Here is a 19975-nt window from a genome sequence, read left to right on the forward strand (position 1 = left end):
TTGCATTCACCCGTTTGTTGAAGGAAAGATGTGTGAAAGCCTGCTTGCATTCTGAGGTGTACCCCCTGTGAGGACCCTACGTACCTGAACAGCCTGAGGTGCATTCTCTCTAAGGATATTAGGCTGTGGATGAGCAAACTCCCATGCATTCTGATGCACTCCCTCTCTGAGGACCATAAAAAGGGTGTGAACAAAGCCCCCATGCATTCTGAGGTGCACCCTCTCTGAGGACCTTAAGTGGGGTGTGAACAACGCCCCCTGGCGTTCTGAGGTGCACCCTCTCTGAGGACATTAAACCCCCTTGTATGCTGAGGTGGCACCCTCTCTGAGGACCATACAAAGGGTGTGAACAAAGTCCTCTGGCATTCTGAGGTGCACCCTCTCCGAGGACCATACAAAGGGTGTGAACAAAGCCCCCTGGAATTCTGAGGTGCACCCTCTCTGAGGACCATACAAAGGGTGTGAACAAAGCCCCGTGGCATTCTGAGGTGCACCCTCCCTGAGGACCATACAAAGGGTGTGAACAAAGCCCCCTAGAATTCTGAGGTGCACCCTCTCTGAGGACCATACAAAGGGTGTGAACAAAGCCCCCTTGCATTCTGAGGTGCACCCTCTCTGAGTACCATACAAAGGGTGTGAACAAAGCCCCCTGGCATTCTGAGGTGCACCCTCTCCGACGACCATACAAAGGGTGTGAACAAAGCCCCCTGGCATTCTGAGGTGCACCCTCTCCGAGGACCATACAAAGGGTGTGAACAAAGCCCCTTGGCATTCTGAGGTGCACCCTCTCCGAGGACCATACAAAGGGTGTGAACAAAGCCCCCTGGCATTCTGAGGTGCACCCTCTCTGAGGACCATACAAAGGGTGTGAACAAAGCCCCCTGGCATTCTGAGGTGCACCCTCTCTGAGGACCATACAAAGGGTGTGAACAAAGCCCCCTGGCATTCTGAGGTGCACCCTCTCTGAGGACCATACAAAGGGTGTGAACAAAGCCCCCTGGCATTCTGAGGTGCACCCTCTCTGAGGACCATAGAAAAGGGTGTGAACAAAGCCACCTGGCATTCTGAGGTGCACCCTCTCTGAGGACCATACAAAGGGTGTGAACAAAGCCACCTGGCATTCTGAGGTGCACCCTCTCCGAGGACCATACAAAGGGTGTGAACAAAGCCCCCTGGCCATACAAAGGGTGTGAACAAAGCCCCCTGGCATTCTGAGGTGCACCCTCTCTGAGTACTTAGGTAGTGAGTGTTAGGACTGATTTTCCATACTCTGGCCTGCTGGACATATGTATAGAAGGCCAACCTATATTGTGATAGGAACAACTCTGGGAAGCTGTAGCCAAACCAGTGCAGGTAGCAGTGACAGGCGGTCTAGGCTAAGATCTTCAGAGGGGTGAGAGTGTAAAGGGTCCACAATGAGGTCACACAATGGGAATCACAGATTACACTTAGACAGGATGTATACAAATACAGTCATTTAATTATGGCCAAAGCACACTATGGAAAAATGAATACAAGCAGGTAGACGTATAACACAACACTATCAAACTAAATATATATATACATTCCCTTGGTTATAAGGCATACTACAAATCAAATATTCTTCAAAGGAAAGGTTAGACAAGTAGTTCCACAAAAAAGTCCACAGAGATGATCCCTAGATAACATTGTCCAGCCCTAAGTTTCCTGGAGCCTTGTGCCCTATAGCTCAGGATACAGTTAAACAGAACTTAAGATGCAGGAACAAATGCAGATAGGGTCTTTGGGGTCCAGTGAAGGGTTCTTAGGGTTAGGGTTCAAGTTAGACTAATGCCCAAAAATAGACCCAACAGTCAGAAGTCTTGCATAAGCCTCGCTCCTTGTTGCATAACGCAGCATCTTGCTGCTTCCTCGTGGTTCTTGCTAAGTGCTTTGTGAAGACACAGAGACTTATAATGATAAAAGCGGGATTGTGAAACAGGCACAGAGGGGACAGGAAAATCCTTATAAGGACTTCCAGAGATTATCCTGAAGAGTCCAGTCGGTATCTAGTCAATTCATCTAAACCCATTCCATCAAATGCTATACCATCGAATTATAAGCATCGAAATGCCTTTCCATTGACTATAATTAGATGGTATAATCGAAACTGGGGTTAGGTTAGATTAAGGGTTTCATTAGGGTTAGGGTTAGGGTTAGGGTTAGGGTTGGGGCTAGGGTTGGATTAAGGGTTACATTAGGGTTAGGGTTGGGGCTAGGGTTAGGGTTGGGGCTAGGGTTAGATTAAGGGTTGCATTAGGGTTAGGGTTGGGGCTAAGGTTAGATTAAGGGTTACATTAGGGTTAGGGTTGGGGCTAGGGTTGGATTAAGGGTTACATTGGGGTTAGGGTTGGGGATAGGGTTAGTGTTAGGGTTAGGATTGGGGCTAGGGTTAGATTAAGGGTGACATTAGGGTTAGGGTTGGGGCTAGGGTTAGAGGAAGGGTTACATTAGGGTTGGGGGGTGGTTGTGAGGGTTGGGGGCTTGGGAGGAATCACCCCCCCCCAATATACCAAAAAACATTAGAACATTGCTAGGAGCTGGCCAGTGCCAAAATGTCAGCACTGTACATCTCCATGTGACATTTTAACATTCCAACAAAAATGCATTGAAATGCTATCTTTTACATGTAAAAGTGCATTTCCATTGAAACCAGTCCCGTTATATTTTTGTTGGACTGGTTTTGATGGAAAAGCACTTTTGCATGTAATAGATAGCCTGTCAATGCATTGGTAAACAGTGCTTTGGTTTCAATGGTGTGGCATTTTGATGCTGCGGTTTCGAAGCAATGACTAGGAATCGTCCAGTCCACTTGTCTGCCAAACCTCAAGGCTTGGTAGGCTCCATCACAAGGATCTCCTGTCTGGGAGTCCAATCCACTTGCGAGACTTTAAGCTCATCCAGTATTTATTCAATTACTGGCTGGCCTTGAGATGCGCTGTCGCGTGACCCATCATTTGTGTCATCCTCCAGTTTGAGACGGCCTAACACATAGTCCCCCACTTGCTTGGCAGGACCTGACGGGTGGCTTCCAAACCGTCTCTGATCAAGGCAAGGGGCCTCCTCATTGGATGGCCAAAGAGTAACTCAAAGGGGCTGAAACCAACACCCTCTTGATGTACTTATCTTTAAGCAAACGCCAGGCATGGCAGGAGGAGATCCAATGTCCTCCTTAGGGGCTCTTCCAAAGCACCTAGCATGCCCTTGAGAGTTTTATTAAATCTCTCGACCAGACCATTAATATGGGGTAGATAATAGGTGGAGAACATGTAAGTAACTCTGCACTCTTTCCACATTGTCTTCTTGTAGCTCGACATGAAAGTGTATCCTCTGTCAGAGACAACCTCCTTAGGGAATCCAATATGGGTGAAAATGCCCACGAGAGCCCTGGAAACCACCTTGGCCGTAATAGTCCAAAGGGGTATAGCCTCAGGGTACCTGGCGGCATGATCAAGCAATACCAGGATGAACCAATGTCCATCTGAAGTGGGAGGGTAACGGGGACCGACAATGTTGATGCCCACCCTCTCAAATGGTGTGCCAACCACTGGCAACAGCTGCAGTGGGGCAATGACACTGCCTCCAGGCTCGCCAGAGAACTGACAAGTTGGGCAGGTCCTGCAGTGGGACTCCATTTCTGCTCCCATCAGTGCCCAGTAGAAATGGACAGAGAGCCTCTGCTTAGTCTTCTTGGTACCAAGATGACCAGCCAAGGGCACCTCATGCGCCAACTGCCGCAGGAAGGGCCTGTAAACCTGGGGTACCACCAACCTCTTGAGGGCACCAGGTTCAGGCTTAGTGGGCTCACTAACAAGGAGTTCACCCTCCCAATGAATCCGAAATGTCCTAGGCACTTCCCCTGTGCCTAGTACAGGGACTGTTTCATCAGATCCTCGAGAGAGTGGCACTGTCTCTGACCCTTACAGAAGTCCGCCCGGGGGGGTCCAACTTCAGCCAGCAGGCATTGAAGGGTGGGGTGGTCCAGGAGTTGATTTTGGGTTTTCCACTGGACCCAGCCCGGCCGGAGCATGGATCCCAGTGGGCGCTGCAGAATAGAAGGCAGAGAAGGTGGCCTTCTTGTTCTTCCGTCTTCGTGTCTTTGGTTTACCCCGTCAGTGAGACTACCGGACTCGAAGCCGGACCTGGTGTGACTTTTGATAGGGTGACCACTGCAGCAACCATGGGTAGACCATCCGAGATCATCCCCATTTCCACCAAATGATTTCCCAATTTTTTTTTATCAGGCACGTTGTCCTGACCCAGGACAGGAAGCTTTGCTGTCATGTCTCTGTAATGTTGACTAAGGCTACAGGCGATAATTTGAGAGGTCCACCAGCTAACCTGGTGGTTCTCAGAGGAACACCTGAATAGTCTTCTGGCTTGAGCAGGGTCCTGTCCCCCACTGTTATGGTTGCCCCAGTGTCTCTCAAATCAGTGGAAGGCTGGCCATTCAAGAGGACACTTCTCAAAAACCTACATGTGTTCTGTGGGCTTGTCACCAGTACTTCTGCATACTGGTCCCAGTCCCCAAGGGACACTAGGAAAATCTTTACAGGGGCACAGAATCTGATCCCTGTAGAGGAGGGAAGGACAGTGGCTTCCACCTCAGGTACGGAACAGGGGTAGGCTGACAGCCTGGACTCCAAGTGCCTTACCCTTACACTTGGGGTCACCCCTTCGGTGATCCAGACACCCACAATCCCAGCAAGTACCGGGAGTGCGGGGTACGGTACTGGAACCATTGGGACCCTGCTTTGCAGCAGGCGGACCACTACTCTTACTCCCACCCACAAAAGACTTACCCCCACTAGATTTTGGGGTCTTAGGAGGGGAAGGTTTTGGTTTATCCAACCCTGATTGTTTTTGGGACTCCTCAGCCTTCGCGAAAGGTCCCCTTTTCTTTGTCCTTGTCCTTCCCACTGGAGTCCTTAAGGGAAACCCGATGGGAGACCCACTTGTCAGCCAGCCTGGCCAGCTTAAAGGGATCTAAAATGTTCTGGTCAGCAACATAGTGATGCAGCTCCGGTGAACAGGCTTCCGAAAAATGCTCAAAAAACAAAAGGTGCGACTGCTCAGCAAACATTTTTACTTTATAACCATCAATCCACCCCATCATGTTTATGTGTGCAGCACTCACCCAGTCAACCCAAGACACATTCTCTTGTTTCTTAAATTCCCTTAACCTTTTAAGGTATTGGGTCTGTGTTTTGGCTAACTTGGCAATCAAAGCAGACTTCATGCACTCATACTGACCCCTTTCTTCCACACTCAGCTTCAGAATACAGTCATACCCAGTCTGAGGCACTCTGCTTAATAAACACTTAGCCCAATCTCTCTTATCAACATCATGGATTCCACAAGCCATCTTAAAAGCTTCAATCCATTGGAGGATATCATGACCCTCCACATACACACCAACCAAATCTTTCATAAACCTGGTGGCTGGGGACCTGACACTCTCACTGGTTTTAGCTGAAGTCTCCACTCTAGCTTTCTCCAGCTGAATTTTCTTCTGCTCAGTGTCCCTATCTTTGAGAGCTACTTGTTGTGCCAACTCCTCTTTCTTCAATTCAGCTTCTGTTTCCAACTTTTTGTATTGAAAGGCTAAATGTTTTTTGTTGTAGCTCCAATTTCATAAGTTCAATCTTCAGGGCTTCCCCCTGAAGGGCAGTGCTGGGGTTCGGAACAGAGGCAGCCAATTGGTGGCATTCCCGGAATCAGATTCAGTAACAACCCCAGGGGTGGAGTCGTCATTGGTTGCATTCGCCCCTTCAAGAGCTTCACAATCAGTCTGGTAGTCCATCAGGGCAGCTATTAGCTCAGCCACAGACTTATCTGAAAAGTCTAACTCCCTGGCTTCACAATCGCCCTACAGAGCTTCTAAGCTCACCCGAGTTAATTTACCATTCACAATAGATTCCATTGCTTGTAATGTAGTTATCTTGTACACAACTAAACCCCAATTCAACAAAATGTAGATATTTTGTAACTGGCAAGGTTACACACTGATTCTTAAAACCATAATCATCCCACTGCTGCCACCAGTGTAAAACAATGCACTGGAGTGGGGTGTCTGTACTCCTGCTCTCTATACGGCAGAGGAGAGGCAGAGTGAATCCCAACCAAGTTTCTCTATTATGGTAGCAATGGACGAGCAATCAAGGCCTAGCTTCTCAGGAGGTGATGTGGGCTGGTTCTTAAGTACAGTGTGGTCCCCAAGCACCCATAAAGGAATGTCCACACACTGTATTAGTTAAACATAGTCTTTATAGAAATAAGGTTCAATGTTATATACACTATAATGATAATACACTTTGTGCTCTGACAGTTCTAAAATGGAAAATATATAAAGTCCTATGTGGTACCACTATTACTCTGATTACATTAAAATGCATCAACTGTACTCAGTTCAAATAGCATATGAATCAACACAGTAAAATGATATCGACCATAGACGTAGGAGGAAGATAAATTGGCTAGACAATTGGCAGAATAGCGAGTCCCTACCAACCAGACACAGTTCTGTATGAAGATCCCTCCACCTGGGCAACCTGTAAATGAAGATGCACTACAAACCCAGTCCATATATTGTCTATTAGAGTCTAATCTTCTTCAATAGTTCTGTAACCCAAATGTACCTTGCGTTGAAGAGTTCTTCGTTGGGAAATTGACGGGCCCTTCTTGAGTGCACTCCCTTTCAAACAGCAGCCAAGGGTTGTTGAACTTCCGAAATGAAGAAAGGGTGAACGTTGTTGTTGAGGCAGCAGCTTCGGTCCTTGTGGTGCTCATAGACGAGTGATCCAAAATGTCCTGCAACAGGGGAGCTGTTGTCACGCTTTCTCCCGCACACCCTCTCCCTGCTCCCTCCGCACGCCCGGTCTCTGCCAAAATCCATCAGGGGATCCCGTTTATGCACTCTGGCAGTCGGAGACTGCATCATCTTACCCGCCATACCAGGACACTGTTTGGACCAGGGGTTTACCGGCCATCCCAGCGCTGGAAAGCACAATGGAGACTCCCACTGGCAGCCCGTAACAATCCACATCGTTTGCAACGATCCTCGCATCACGTGAGAGGGCCAAAACGATCACGCATCACGTGAGGGGGCGAGCACCGACAGGAGTCACGTGGCGACAACGCTTCCGCATCACGTGACACGCATCACGTGATTTCTCTCAAGGATTCAAAAGCGGCCAGGAACACGGAAGCGTTGCTTCACAGCTGAACTCTTTCAGTACTGTATGGCTCTTGTTCCTTGTTTTGAACCTTGCTCCTACGATCTGTGTACGACCTCGGATTTTGTCTACTGGATTGCTTTGTCTAACCCTTGGCATTTGTGAACTTTGGCTTGAACTCTGTCACGACCTCGGATTTGTCTACTGGATTGATTTGTCTACTCCTCTGGCACCTTTGAACCTTGGCTTTGCATTTTTTACGACCTCGGACTTGGATTTGGATTGCCTCACGGATTTCGTTGTGTTCTGGTATTCTTGGCCACCGGCCTCTGCAAGGCGTTCGCCTGGCTGCATAACCTGGATTGCCTCAAACCTCGGTGTGCGCCCATCCACAGAGTCTCGCACACCAAGCCCCGTCCAGGGCCCCACTATCCATCAGGGTGTCATTTTCTATACACTAGGTAAGCGGTGCTCTTTTCCTTGCTGGGTATTTATTGTACAACACGCACATTGTTTTGATAGTCACTTATTGCCTTGCAGTGCTCCAGGGGTCCTTCTGGCTGTTCCCGGTTCCAGACCTGACGGCTCACACAAAAAAACCTGTGGCCTCAAAGACTGCACAGACACTGAATATCTCGTTGTCTGTGTGGTACTTGGGGACGGAGGCTTACTAATCTACACGACCATCAAGACCAAGTCCGTAACAGACTGTGAAGCCTGCTTGGTCGTGCTGATTATGGATGCCTCCTCCGGGGACCCTGTGACCGCTCTAATGCAGGCTGTCGCGGCCCTTAGGACCGACATGGCCGCCGCAACCACTGCCATTCACCATCGTCTCGACGCCTTACAAAGCGCACGCCAACCTTTGCCTGTTGACGCTGAGTTCGGGGATCCCGACCCTCCACTCCAGCCTGCCCCTACTCTGCCTCCGACTCCCATGCCTGTTCTACTCCCAACCCCTCTTCCCCTGGCAGCTCCAGAACGCTACCAAGGCGATCCCCGCAAATACCGCACATTCATCAACCAATGCAAACTACATTTTTTGTGCAGACCCCAGGCCTTCCCCGACTCCGTTACCAAGGCCGCCTTTCTTCTGTCCCACTTATCCGGTGTAGCCGCTACTTGGGCGAATCCGTTACTAGAGAACGACCATCCAGCTTTGTATGATTTCGAGCTACTAGTGTCCGAGATGGCAAAGGTGTTCGATACCCGATATAAGGCCCAATCACGAGACCTGGAACTCCTTGAACTATCACAGGGCAAGCTTTCTCTGATTGAGTACATCACTCGTTTCAACCAGCTTGCAGCCGAAACGTCCTGGCCAGAGCAGAAAAAGGCGATTGTCTATTATCGAGGGTTATGCAACCCCATGAAAGACGCCCTCGCTGTGGTTCCATCCCTTCCTTCTGTTTTCTCTGATCTTGTTGATCTCACTCTCCAGGTGGACGCTCGCAGAACCGAGCGTAAAGCCGAGACGTTTACTCCTGGCCAACTCTCTCCCGCTTCAACTGCCACTGGTGGTGAACCTATGCAAATTGGTGGCATCCGTAGTCCTATAACCTCAGTTGAGCGGGAACGCAGGAGAACCAGTAATGCCTGTTTTTACTGTGGGACTAGTGGGCATTATGTAAGAGAATGTCCCCGTCGGCCAAAAAACAAAACTCTGGGTTTTCCGAAGGCTCGCCCTTGAGATCGGGGGTACCGGCGAGCCCTTCATTGACCCCCACTGGACCCGTATTTGGCCCGATTAGACCCATAGTAGTACAGGCACTGCTGAAACCCTCTAGGGAGGTCATGCATGCCGTACGCATCGTGATTGACTCAGGGGCCACTGGCTGTTTTCTTGACATCACTTTAGCCCAGCATCTCAATCTGCCCCTAGTTCAGAAAGAACATCCTGAGCCTGTACAAGCGGTTGACGGCACCTCCCTTTCGTCTGGTCCAATCAAACAGCAGACTGCCCCTCTAGAAGTGGTGATTCAGGACACCCATAAAGAAACCATGTCTTTCGACCTTATCTCCACGCCCCAGTTTTGTATCATACTGGGCATACCCTGGTTAAGACAACACAACCCCTTGATCAATTGGGGCACTGGGCAGGTAACGTTTGAATCAGATGTATGTCAGCATTTCTGCTTAACAGAACCCGAGAGACTCACCTCTCCCGCCGCTATTCTTAGCGCCATGGCCTCTTCTCGAATTGAGGATGTTGATCCATCCACACCTACACATACCGTGGGGGCTGTTACAGCTGGTATTCCTGCTGACTATCACGATTATCTGCAGGTTTTTGATAAAGCCACGGCAGAGGGTCTCCCTCCGCATAGGCCTTATGACTGCCCCATTGACTTGATTCCCGACTCGCCAATACCAAAGGGTAGGATTTACTCATTATCCCATTCCGAAGAAACCGTTTTGAAGGACTATATACAACAAGCCCTACGGTTAGTCCACATTCGCCCCTCTTGTTCCCCAGCCGCCAGCCCTATCTTTTTTGTGCCCAAAAAGGAGGGTGACCTACGACCATGCATAGACTATAGACGGTTGAATGCCATCACTATAAAGAACAGGTATCCCATCCCGCTTATCTCCACCTTGCTTGATAGACTGACACGTGCGTCCATCTTCACTAAGCTGGATCTAAGGGGGGCATACAACTTGATCCGAATGCGCCATGGAGACGAATGGAAGAAGGCGTTCTGCTCCCGACAAGTGTTATATGAGTATACAGTAATGCCTTTCGGGCTGTGTAACGCCCCTGCCACCTTCCAGCGTTTCGTCAATGAAGTCTTCTCTGACATTCTTGATGTCTATGTTGTTGTCTATCTGGATGACATACTGATATTTTCGTCCTCCTTGGAAGAACATGTCATGCATGTCAGAGAAGTCCTATCCCGTCTCAAGAACAATGCTTTATTTGCTAAACCAGAGAAGTGCTTGTTTCACTCGAAGGAGGTGGATTTCCTGGGCTTTCACATCACCCCCGGGGGTCTCTCCATGAATTCGTCGAAAGTTCGAGCCATCATGGAATGGCCTGCCCCGGTCAATGTTAAACAGCTCCAGTCTTTCCTTGTCTTCGCCAATTTTTACCGACGCTTTATCGCCGGTTTCTCGGCTATTGTTTCTCTCCTCACAGCTTTGACCAGCCCTCTTGTTCCGTTTAATTGGACTCCCGAACACCAAAAGGCATTTGAGGCACTTAAATCTAGGTTTGCCTTGGCTCCGGTCTTACAACACCCAGACCCAGAACTCCCGTTCATCCTAGAAGCAGACGCCTCCTCTTTCGCATTAGGGGCAGTTCTTTCCCAGTCTTGTCCAACTACAGGCCGTTTCCATCCGGTAGCCTATCATTCCCGGAAATTCACTCCTGCCGAATCCCACTATACAGTTACCGAAAAGGAACTGTTAGCCATCAAGGACGCCCTCCAGACATGGCGACACCACCTCATCGGGGCAAAACACCAGACGGTGGTATATTCTGATCATAAGAACCTGCAAGATCTAGCAACGCTGAAGTGTACAAACAGCAGGCATGTCCGCTGGCATCTCTTTCTTGCAGCATTTGATTTTGTGGTGAAACATAGGCCGGGTCTCTCCCACGGCAAGGCGGATGCACTTTCCCGGTCTCCTGGGGGGGAATCGTTACCTCTGTTTCCCGACACATTGTTAGAAAAGGGCCACGTCATCTGTGTGTGTACACCATCCCCTCCTATGCTTACCACCATCAGACACTGGGTTTCCCAACACCCACATGCCTTAAATGAGTGGGATGTTCAACTACAGGAGGGGTTGCCTTTTATTCAAGGGAAACTATTTCTCCCAACCAGCGATGCACGCAATCAGGCTCTCGCTTGGTCTCATGATGCTGCAGTCAACGGGCACCCGGGGCAAAAACGCACTCTAGAACTCCTACAGCGGTGGTGCTGGTGGCCTTCAATGAGGAGAGACATAGAGAACTACGTCAAAACTTGTTCAATATGCGCTCAGTGCAAGTCGTCTAGGGGGCGGCCTCTGGGACTGCTCCAACCACTACCAGTCCCGCCCAGGCCCTGGCACACGGTCTCTATGGACCTTATCACTGACCTACCCCGCAGACGAGGCTACGACACGATCTGGGTTATCGTTGACTCCTACACAAAAATGGCCCGCTTCATACCTTGTACGGGAATACCCTCAGCACCCACATTGGCCCGTTTGTTCTTTCAGTCCGTTTTCTGTCTGTTTGGTCTCCCGCAGGTCATTGTTTCGGACCGAGGGTCCCAGTTCACGTCTTGTTTCTGGCGTGCTCTCACTGGCCTTTTGGGTATCGATTCCCGCTTCTCCTCTGCCTATCATCCAGAAAGTGATGGGCAGACCGAGAGAGTGAACCAGGCCCTGGAACAGTATCTGCGCTGTCTTACCCTCCAGTACCAGGATTCCTGGTTTAACCTGCTCCACCTAGCTGAGTTTGCCTATAACAATTCCTGGCACTCGTCTACTGGTTTCTCCCCTTTCTATTCCTTGTACGGCCAGCATCCTCGTGCCCTTCCTCTTCCTGATTTCCCCTCCACCACTCCTGCTGCTGACGCCTGCGCTCGTGACCTGGTCGCGATCCATGCCCAAACACTTACCCACCTGCGCGAGGCCCAGGCGGTGATGAAAACCAAGGCAGATAGGAGGCGGCTGGCGGCTCCTAAATATTGTGTGGGTGACCGGGTTTGGCTCTCGACCCGCCATTTGCATATACCTGGCTGTCGCAAGCTGCTGCCTCGCTTTGTTGGTCCCTACAAAATTGCTAAAGTCCTGAATCCTGTGGCCTTGAGCCTTTCAGTTCCGCCTACCTGGCGGATTCACCCTGTTTTCCACACCTCCCTCCTCAAACCCTGTCTTGCTCCTACCCGACTTAGTACCCCTCCTGCTCCTGTTTCTGTGTCCTCTCCTGACGAGTACGAGGTCAGTGCCATTTTGGGTTCTCGTTTCCTCAGGGGTCGTCTTCAGTATCTTGTGGATTGGGTGGGTTATGGCCCTGAGGACCGCTCCTGGGTCCCTTCCCGAGATGTGCACGCCCCGACCCTGGTTGCCCGTTTTCATAGGGACTACCCATCTAGCCCACGGGGTCGTGGGCCTTTGAGGGGGGGCTCTGTCACGCTTTCTCCCGCACACCCTCTCCCTGCTCCCTCCGCACGCCCGGTCTCTGCCAAAATCCATCAGGGGATCCCGTTTATGCACTCTGGCAGTCGGAGACTGCATCATCTTACCCGCCATACCAGGACACTGTTTGGACCAGGGGTTTACCGGCCATCCCAGCGCTGGAAAGCACAATGGAGACTCCCACTGGCAGCCCGTAACAATCCACATCGTTTGCAGCGATCCTCGCGTCACGTGAGAGGGCCAAAACGATCACGCATCACGTGAGGGGGCGAGCACCGCCAGGAGTCACGTGGCGACAACGCTTCCGCATCACGTGACACGCATCACGTGATTTCTCTCAAGGATTCAAAAGCGGCCAGGAACACGGAAGCGTTGCTTCACAGCTGAACTCTTTCAGTACTGTACGGCTCTTGTTCCTTGTTTTGAACCTTGCTCCTACGATCTGTGTACGACCTCGAATTTTGTCTACTGGATTGCTTTGTCTAACCCTTGGCATTTGTGAACTTTGGCTTGAACTCTGTCACGACCTCGGATTTGTCTACTGGATTGATTTGTCTACTCCTCTGGCACCTTTGAACCTTGGCTTTGCATTTTTTACGACCTCGGACTTGGATTTGGATTGCCTCACGGATTTCGTTGTGTTCTGGTATTCTTGGCCACCGGCCTCTGCAAGGCGTTTGCCTGGCTGCATAACCTGGATTGCCTCAAACCTCGGTGTGCGCCCATCCACAGAGTCTCGCACACCAAGCCCCGTCCAGGGCCCCACTATCCATCAGGGTGTCATTTTCTATACACTAGGTAAGCGGTGCTCTTTTCCTTGCTGGGTATTTATTGTACAACACGCACATTGTTTTGATAGTCACTTATTGCCTTGCAGTGCTCCAGGGGTCCTTCTGGCTGTTCCCGGTTCCAGACCTGACGGCTCACACAAAAAAACCTGTGGCCTCAAAGACTGCACAGACACTGAATATCTCGTTGTCTGTGTGGTACTTGGGGACGGAGGCTTACTAATCTACACGACCATCAAGACCAAGTCCGTAACAGCTGTGCGGTGCACCTCGACAATGATGATTCATTGCCGCAAAGAGTTTAGTGAAGATCTTTGGCACAGCAAGGGCGCCGGGTCATCGGCGTCTTGCGTTGGCAAATGGGACATGACCACGGCTGGCTTCAGTAGCTTCGTCTGGTCTCTGAGGTCTTTGGGTGGCAGGAAACCCACTGGTGGATTCTCCTTGGTTGTCGATTACCTCGACTTTCTCCGGCAGGACAAAAGTGGTCGACGGTGATGAACAAGGGAGTCCTTGGATCAAATGTTCTTAGGCAAAGGGAGCACAGCAGCTCCGGTCTGCGACGGCGGTCGTCAACAGTGGACGGCTGTCCGGTGCTTTTCTTCATTCTCCTTCGTGGTCCCCTTCTCCGGTTGGCAGCCTTTCGTAGGTCTGTCTGCCAGGGAGCTTTGGCAAAGATCCGCTGGTGCACAATGGTCCCTCGTAGCTTTGGGAGAGGTCTACTTACCAGGTCCTCTCTTGGATCAGTTCTTGAAGACACAGCAGCTTTCAGATTACACAGAAGGGACCAGCAGTTCACCTTCTTCTTCCGGCTCAGCTTCGAGAGTAAGCATCAAGTATCAACTTCAGCTTCTGAACAATTTCTAGCAGTGAGAGGCCCCCAGATATACTAGTTGATCTCCCATTCATTCTGCTGGGTCACACTCAGGCAACCAATCATTCAGAAGGGCATTCAGGCAGTCAGTCAGCCAATGGTGCATTCAGGCCTTTCTTCTCTATCCACACACTCACACACAGAATGTGGATTCGGACAAGTACTCTGCCATTCAGCACTACACACGGCATTCATACCAGTTTCAGGTTGGACAGTCTCAGTTATTGTGTCAAACACTAGATACTAGACACCCATAACACAGAATTTGTATTTGTCACACACTCCATTCACCCAGGGCCCACCCCATGGGCGTACCCACAACATACGGTTGTTGATAAAGCTCCAACCAATCTGGTTGGCACTTCCCCACACTACCATATATGGAACTTCCACCTAACAGCCAGTGAGGGGGAAGGGACAGAGTCAGGGCTTCCCGGGACTTCAGGAAAACGAAGGTAACAGGCGATGGACAGCAAGAATCCACTGATTCCAATGACAGGGCCTGGGCATCCCAAAATGGAGGATGTGTAGGGCACTTGTCAATTCAGCACGGAGCTGCCACCATCCCGTACCCTGCTCTGTGGGTCATACACAGGTGCCCTAAAACATGCACGAGGAGTACGGGGTCGTACTCCCACCCATGGGTGCCATAAGCGTATCCCAAGGGTCTTTTCACCAAACCAAATACAGGAAGAGCCACACCACCAGGAGTCCCACGTGAACCCCTTCATGGAAAACAAGTCAGAACATATGATAAAAAACAATAAAGGACAAGGAATCGGAGGCCCTGTCCCTCTGATGCATTTCCAGTATCACAGTCAGAACAAAGCCCCATTGTATGCTGGGGTGCATCTGCTTTGAAGATATGAGGTACTGTGTGAACAAAGCCCCCTTGCATTCTGATATGCGCCCTATCTGAGTAATTAAACCCCCTTGTATTCTTAGGTGCATTCTCTCTTAGGTTGTGTTTGAACAAAGCACTCTTGCATTCTGAGGACCTTTTATTTTATGTGAACAAAGCCTTATTGCATTCTGGGGAGCATTCTCTCTGAGGACCTTAGGTTGTGTGTAAACAAAGCCCCCTTGCATTCTGAGGGGCACCCTCTCTGAGGACCATAGGGTTGTGTATGAACAAAGCCTCCTTACATCATGAGGTGCACCCTCTGATGACCTTAGGTTTTTTGTGAACGAAGCCCCCCTGTCATGTGATGTGCCTTCTCTCTGAGGATATTAGGTTGTGTATGAACAAAGCCCCCTTGTATGCTGGGGGGCAGTGCTCTCTGGAATCCATCCGATTGGCTCCCAGTCTTTAGTTGAGTCCACCCTCTTCCCCAAAGAATATGACCATAAATATAAAACACATGGTACTGAAACCTCTGCTACCATCACGGTAGCACGGTTTTGTACACGTGATGCATGTATCCCTAGCAGACTTCACTGTAAGGTGACGTGTGCAGCGTAAAACAAGCACAGAGTTGCGTAATGGGAGACTCGCTGCACTGATAACCATTGGGAATGAGCAGATGAGCAAAGTCTTTACTTTCCTTCATAGGACAGGCTTAACACAACAACAAACAATTGGGGGGTTCCAGTGAGGTCTATAGAGGAAAAGCAGCAAAAGGAAAGTCTTTCCTAACTAAAGGACACATGTTCTGAAGTGATTAAAACATGCATTAACTTTAGCACAGCAAATGTATTATTAATTCGTGTGATTGCCTAATTCGTCAATACACGGGAAGCAGCGAATGTCTAATTTGTGGGTTGACTTTTTGTTTGCCCTGTACGCACTTCATTTTCTATCTCCTTTAAAGTGAAGTTTGTGTTGTGAATACGCATACTGCAATTTGCCCAGTAAAGCCTTATTTCCAATTGTTGTCTTATTTCATGGGGTTCTTTAACCAGCATTTTCTAAAAAGCAATATTTCAAATAATCAGAATATTTCAAAGGACAAATGGAGTCACAATGTTCTGGAAAGTGTCAAGACTGTGCATTCACTTGGAAAACATTTTACAAAAAGGGGGTGTGACCAATGTTCCCTGTGTGGCCTTCTTGCCCCCCCACCCCGTACCCCCTTGGTAGGGCTGAGCAAGGAACTGCAAGGACGGAGTTATTGCCTTTTTCTGATATACGTTTAGTTCATTTATAGACCAGGCACACTTCAAGTTACCACTGAAGCATTGCTGTTTATTTCTCGTGTGTGCATTTCATATGCTGATATGTATGTGTGTTATTGTCATGTGATTGTGCATGATCCTATGTGAGCCATGTTCTGACTCACTGACTGAAGGACCATATGCATAACTAGGTCCTTTTGGCCAACCATGACATTGTGGCGTGTTTGTTGCAGGCATTCGACATCCGGATCCAGCACATCGAGTCCAGACCTTCCAAGAGATGGAGAGGGAGCTCCGATGATTTGGAATTACTCGTCAAGTGTGACACCTTCCATTCAGATATCACTCTTCTCTTGAACTCATTAAAGACAGTGACTGAGGACGTGCGCATAAGAGATGAGAAAGGTTTGCCGATACTATTACTCTCCAATACCAGATGTTATTGTTAATATATATTTATACTCTGCACTATAACCCCTGGAGGGGTCCCCTGGTGCTCCAGATCACTAAAGATGTCCAACAGATCTGTACTGTGAAGGTTTTACTCATACAGCGGGCATTGTCAATCTACAGGTCCGACGAACTGAAGCAGGAGGAGAATGCAAGGCTGCAGTAGCACAAGCCCTACATTGAGATGCTGTGAATCATTCTTTTGATTAAAAAAAGTGATCAAATCGTCCTTCTATTTCTCTCAATTCCCATCCACCTTCATCTTACTCCCCCCCTTGATTTCACAGTCCATGTTCTATCTCCCTAACTTCCCATTGTAAAGACTGGTAGGGGGTGGCCTGTACTTCTGCTCTCTATATGGTAGAGGGGAGGCACAGAGGACCCCAGCCAAGATTCTCTATTCTGTAGCTATGGTCGAGCAATCAAGGCCTAGCTTCTCAGGAGGTGATGCAGGCTGGTTCTTAAGTACAGTGTAGTCCCCAAGCCCCCCCAAAGGAATGTCCACACACTGTATTGGTTAGAACACAGTCTTTATATAATCAATATTCAAGGTTATGTACACTTATCATAATAACTCACTTTGTACTTAGGAAAATCAACAATGGCAAATATATACAATTCTAAAGTGGTACCACCCTTTGTATTAGATCTCATTAAAGTGCATCAACAATACTGTAATCATGTCACACAGATCAATACAGTGAACCCAGCAATAGAGAGAGGAGAGAAAATAAGATGGTTGAGCAATAGGCAGAATACTGGCCCCTACCACTAGGCACAGTTCTGTGTGGAGATCCCCCCACCTGGGCAACCTGTAAAATAAAGATATATCACAAGCCCAGTCCATATATTGTTCTGCAAGTCTTATTCCCTCCTATAATGTTTTTACCCCCCCAATGTACCTGGTGGAGTCGAGTTCTTCGAAGAGGCGTCGACAGATCCTTCTTGAGCGACCCCCTTTCAAGCGGGAGTCACGGATCGTCGAGAGGCGTCGAGAAGCGTCGCGGAACTCGGCGTTCGGCGGCGGGGAATCGACGGCCCTTCTTGAATGCCTTCCCTTTCAAGCGGGAGACACGGGGCGTCGAACGTCCATCGAGGAACTCGGCGTTTGGCGTCGGGGAATCGACGGCCCTTCTTGAATGCCTTCCCTTTCAAGCGGGAGACACGGGGCGTCGAACTTCCGACAACAAACAGGGTAGAACGGCGTCGATGAGGCGGCAGCTTCGATCCAAGCGGTGCTCGTCGACGACGGAGCGTCGGCGTCCTGCAAGGCAGAGGCGTGCGGGGCACCTCGATGACAATTGTTCTGGACCGCAAAGATTGTGGAGACGGGGGCCCAGCAAGGGCGTCGAGTCGTTCGAGTCTTTGTGGTCTTCGGGTGGCGGGAAACCCACCGGTAGGTTTCTTCTCGGCGCGTTGGTCGTCCTCGACTTTCTCCGGCAGGATAAAGCGGTCGACGGTGCGGACGAGGGAGTCCTTCGATTCAAATGTTCTTAGGCAAGGAGCGGACGGCTCCGGTCGTCGGCGGCACGGCGTCAAGTGGTTCCCACGGCTGGGCAACACAACTTCGACGGGCCTCCAGCGGTTACACAGACCTGCGAACCCTGGTAGACGGCAATGGACTTCGACGGCGGCGATGTCCGGGTGCTTCACTTCGATCTCCTCAGCGGTCCCGTCTCGGGTCGGCAGCCTTTCGAGGGTCTGACTTCCAGGGGGCTTCGGCGAAGATGTAGCGGTGCTCGATGATCCCTCGGAGCACGGGAAGAGGGCGCCTTACCAGGTCCTCTCTCGGGTCAGTCCTCGACGAATTCGGCAGCTTTCAGATCGGTCGAAGCAAGTGCAACAGCAAGTCTTCTTCTTCCAGCTGGACGTCGAGGATCAGCAGTTCCAGTTACTCTTAGAGTGGAGACTCAGCTTCTGAACGCTTCTGAACAATTACCAGTGGTGAGAGGTCCCCAGATATACTATTCTGTCTCTCATCCACACTGCTGGCACACACTCAGCAGCCAATCATACAGAAGGGCATTCATGCAGTCAGTCAGCCAATCATGCACACAATGTATTCAGGCCACACTCCTCCCTTTCAGACACTCACAACAAGGAATGTGGATTGGGACAAGTACCCAGCCATTCAACACTACACACTGCACTCAGGCCAGTTTCGGGCAGGGCTGTCTCAGTCTTTGTCTCTCATGCCAGAAACCAGACAACCACAACAAGGAGTGTATATTGGTCACACACTCCATTCACCCAGGTCCCACCCACAGGAGGTAACCACAACATACAGTCACTGGGAAGGCTCCAGTCAGTCTAGCTGGGCCTTCACAACAACACCATATATGGAACTTCCACCCAACAGCCAGTCAGGGGGAAGGGACAGAGTCAGGGCTTCCCAGGACTTTGGGAAAACAAGGTAACAGGCAATAGAAAGCAAGAGGCCACAGGGGCCATCTTGTTTCCTATCAGGAATCAACTGATCCCAATGGCAGGGCCTGGGTATCCCAAAATGGAGGACACCCAGAGCACCTGTCAAGTTCAGCATGGAGCTGCCACCAGCCCATACCCTGCTCTGTGGGCCACCCACAGGTGCCCAAAAACATACACTAGGGGCACAGGGTTGTACCCCTACCCATGGGTGCCATAAGGGTATCCCATGGGTCTGTTCACCAAACCAAAAGAGAGAGCTGCACTGCCAGGAGTCCCACATGGACTCCTGGGCAGAAAACACGACAGAACACACCATAAAAAGCAGTAAAGGACAAGGATTCAGAGGCCCTGTCCCTCTGATGCATTTCCAGCATCACAGTCGCCCCCCCCAGACTGAGGTGGAGGGTGTCTAATCTCCCACGGGATAGACACCCTCATCCAGACGGTCAACATAACTTCTGGAAAGGCCATCTGCATTATCGTGACTCTTCCCTGGTCTGTGCTCTATGGTGAAGTCTAGCCCTTGCAGGCTAATGGACTACCTGAGCAATTTCGGATTCTCACCCTTCATCTGCATAAGCCACTTCAGGGGCTTATGATCTGTTTGGACCTTGAAGGTAGACCCCGTAAGGTAGGGCCTAAAACGCCTAAGGCTCCAAACTATGCTAAAACACTCCTTTTCAACAGTAGCCCACCTAAGTTCTCTACCCTTGAGTTGTCTACTGATGAATATGATAGGATGTTCTCTCCCTTTGTCATCTAACTGGGACAAGACAGCTCCAATTCCGGTGTCGCAGGCATCCGTCTGGACGATAAAGGGTCGGCTGTAGTCAGGCGCACACAACACAGGTGCCCTACACAGACTTTCTTTCAAGCCATCAAAGGCCTTCTGACAGTCTTCGGTCCAATTAACCTTCCTAGGCTGTTTGGGTGAAGTTAGAGCTGTCAGGGGTGCAGCTATGGTTCCATAGTCTGCCATGAAATTGCGATAGTACCCA

The 19975-nt window shown here is 50.0% G+C and overlaps 1 protein-coding gene across 1 annotated transcript in view; it reads left to right on the plus strand.

The window, feature by feature from the left end:
• Positions 1-19975, plus strand: part of LOC138514765 (tyrosine 3-monooxygenase-like) — a 456844-nt gene that overhangs the window by 59539 nt on the left and 377330 nt on the right. Inside the window, exon 2 of the mRNA XM_069630145.1 lies at positions 16334-16505. Coding sequence (XP_069486246.1) covers positions 16334-16505 — 172 coding nt within the window. The remainder of the gene's footprint in view (positions 1-16333; positions 16506-19975) is intronic.

Source organism: Ambystoma mexicanum, chromosome 12 (assembly GCF_040938575.1).
Source record: "Ambystoma mexicanum isolate Mex_15411 chromosome 12, UKY_AmexF1_1, whole genome shotgun sequence".
Taxonomy (NCBI): Eukaryota; Metazoa; Chordata; class Amphibia; order Caudata; family Ambystomatidae; genus Ambystoma; species Ambystoma mexicanum.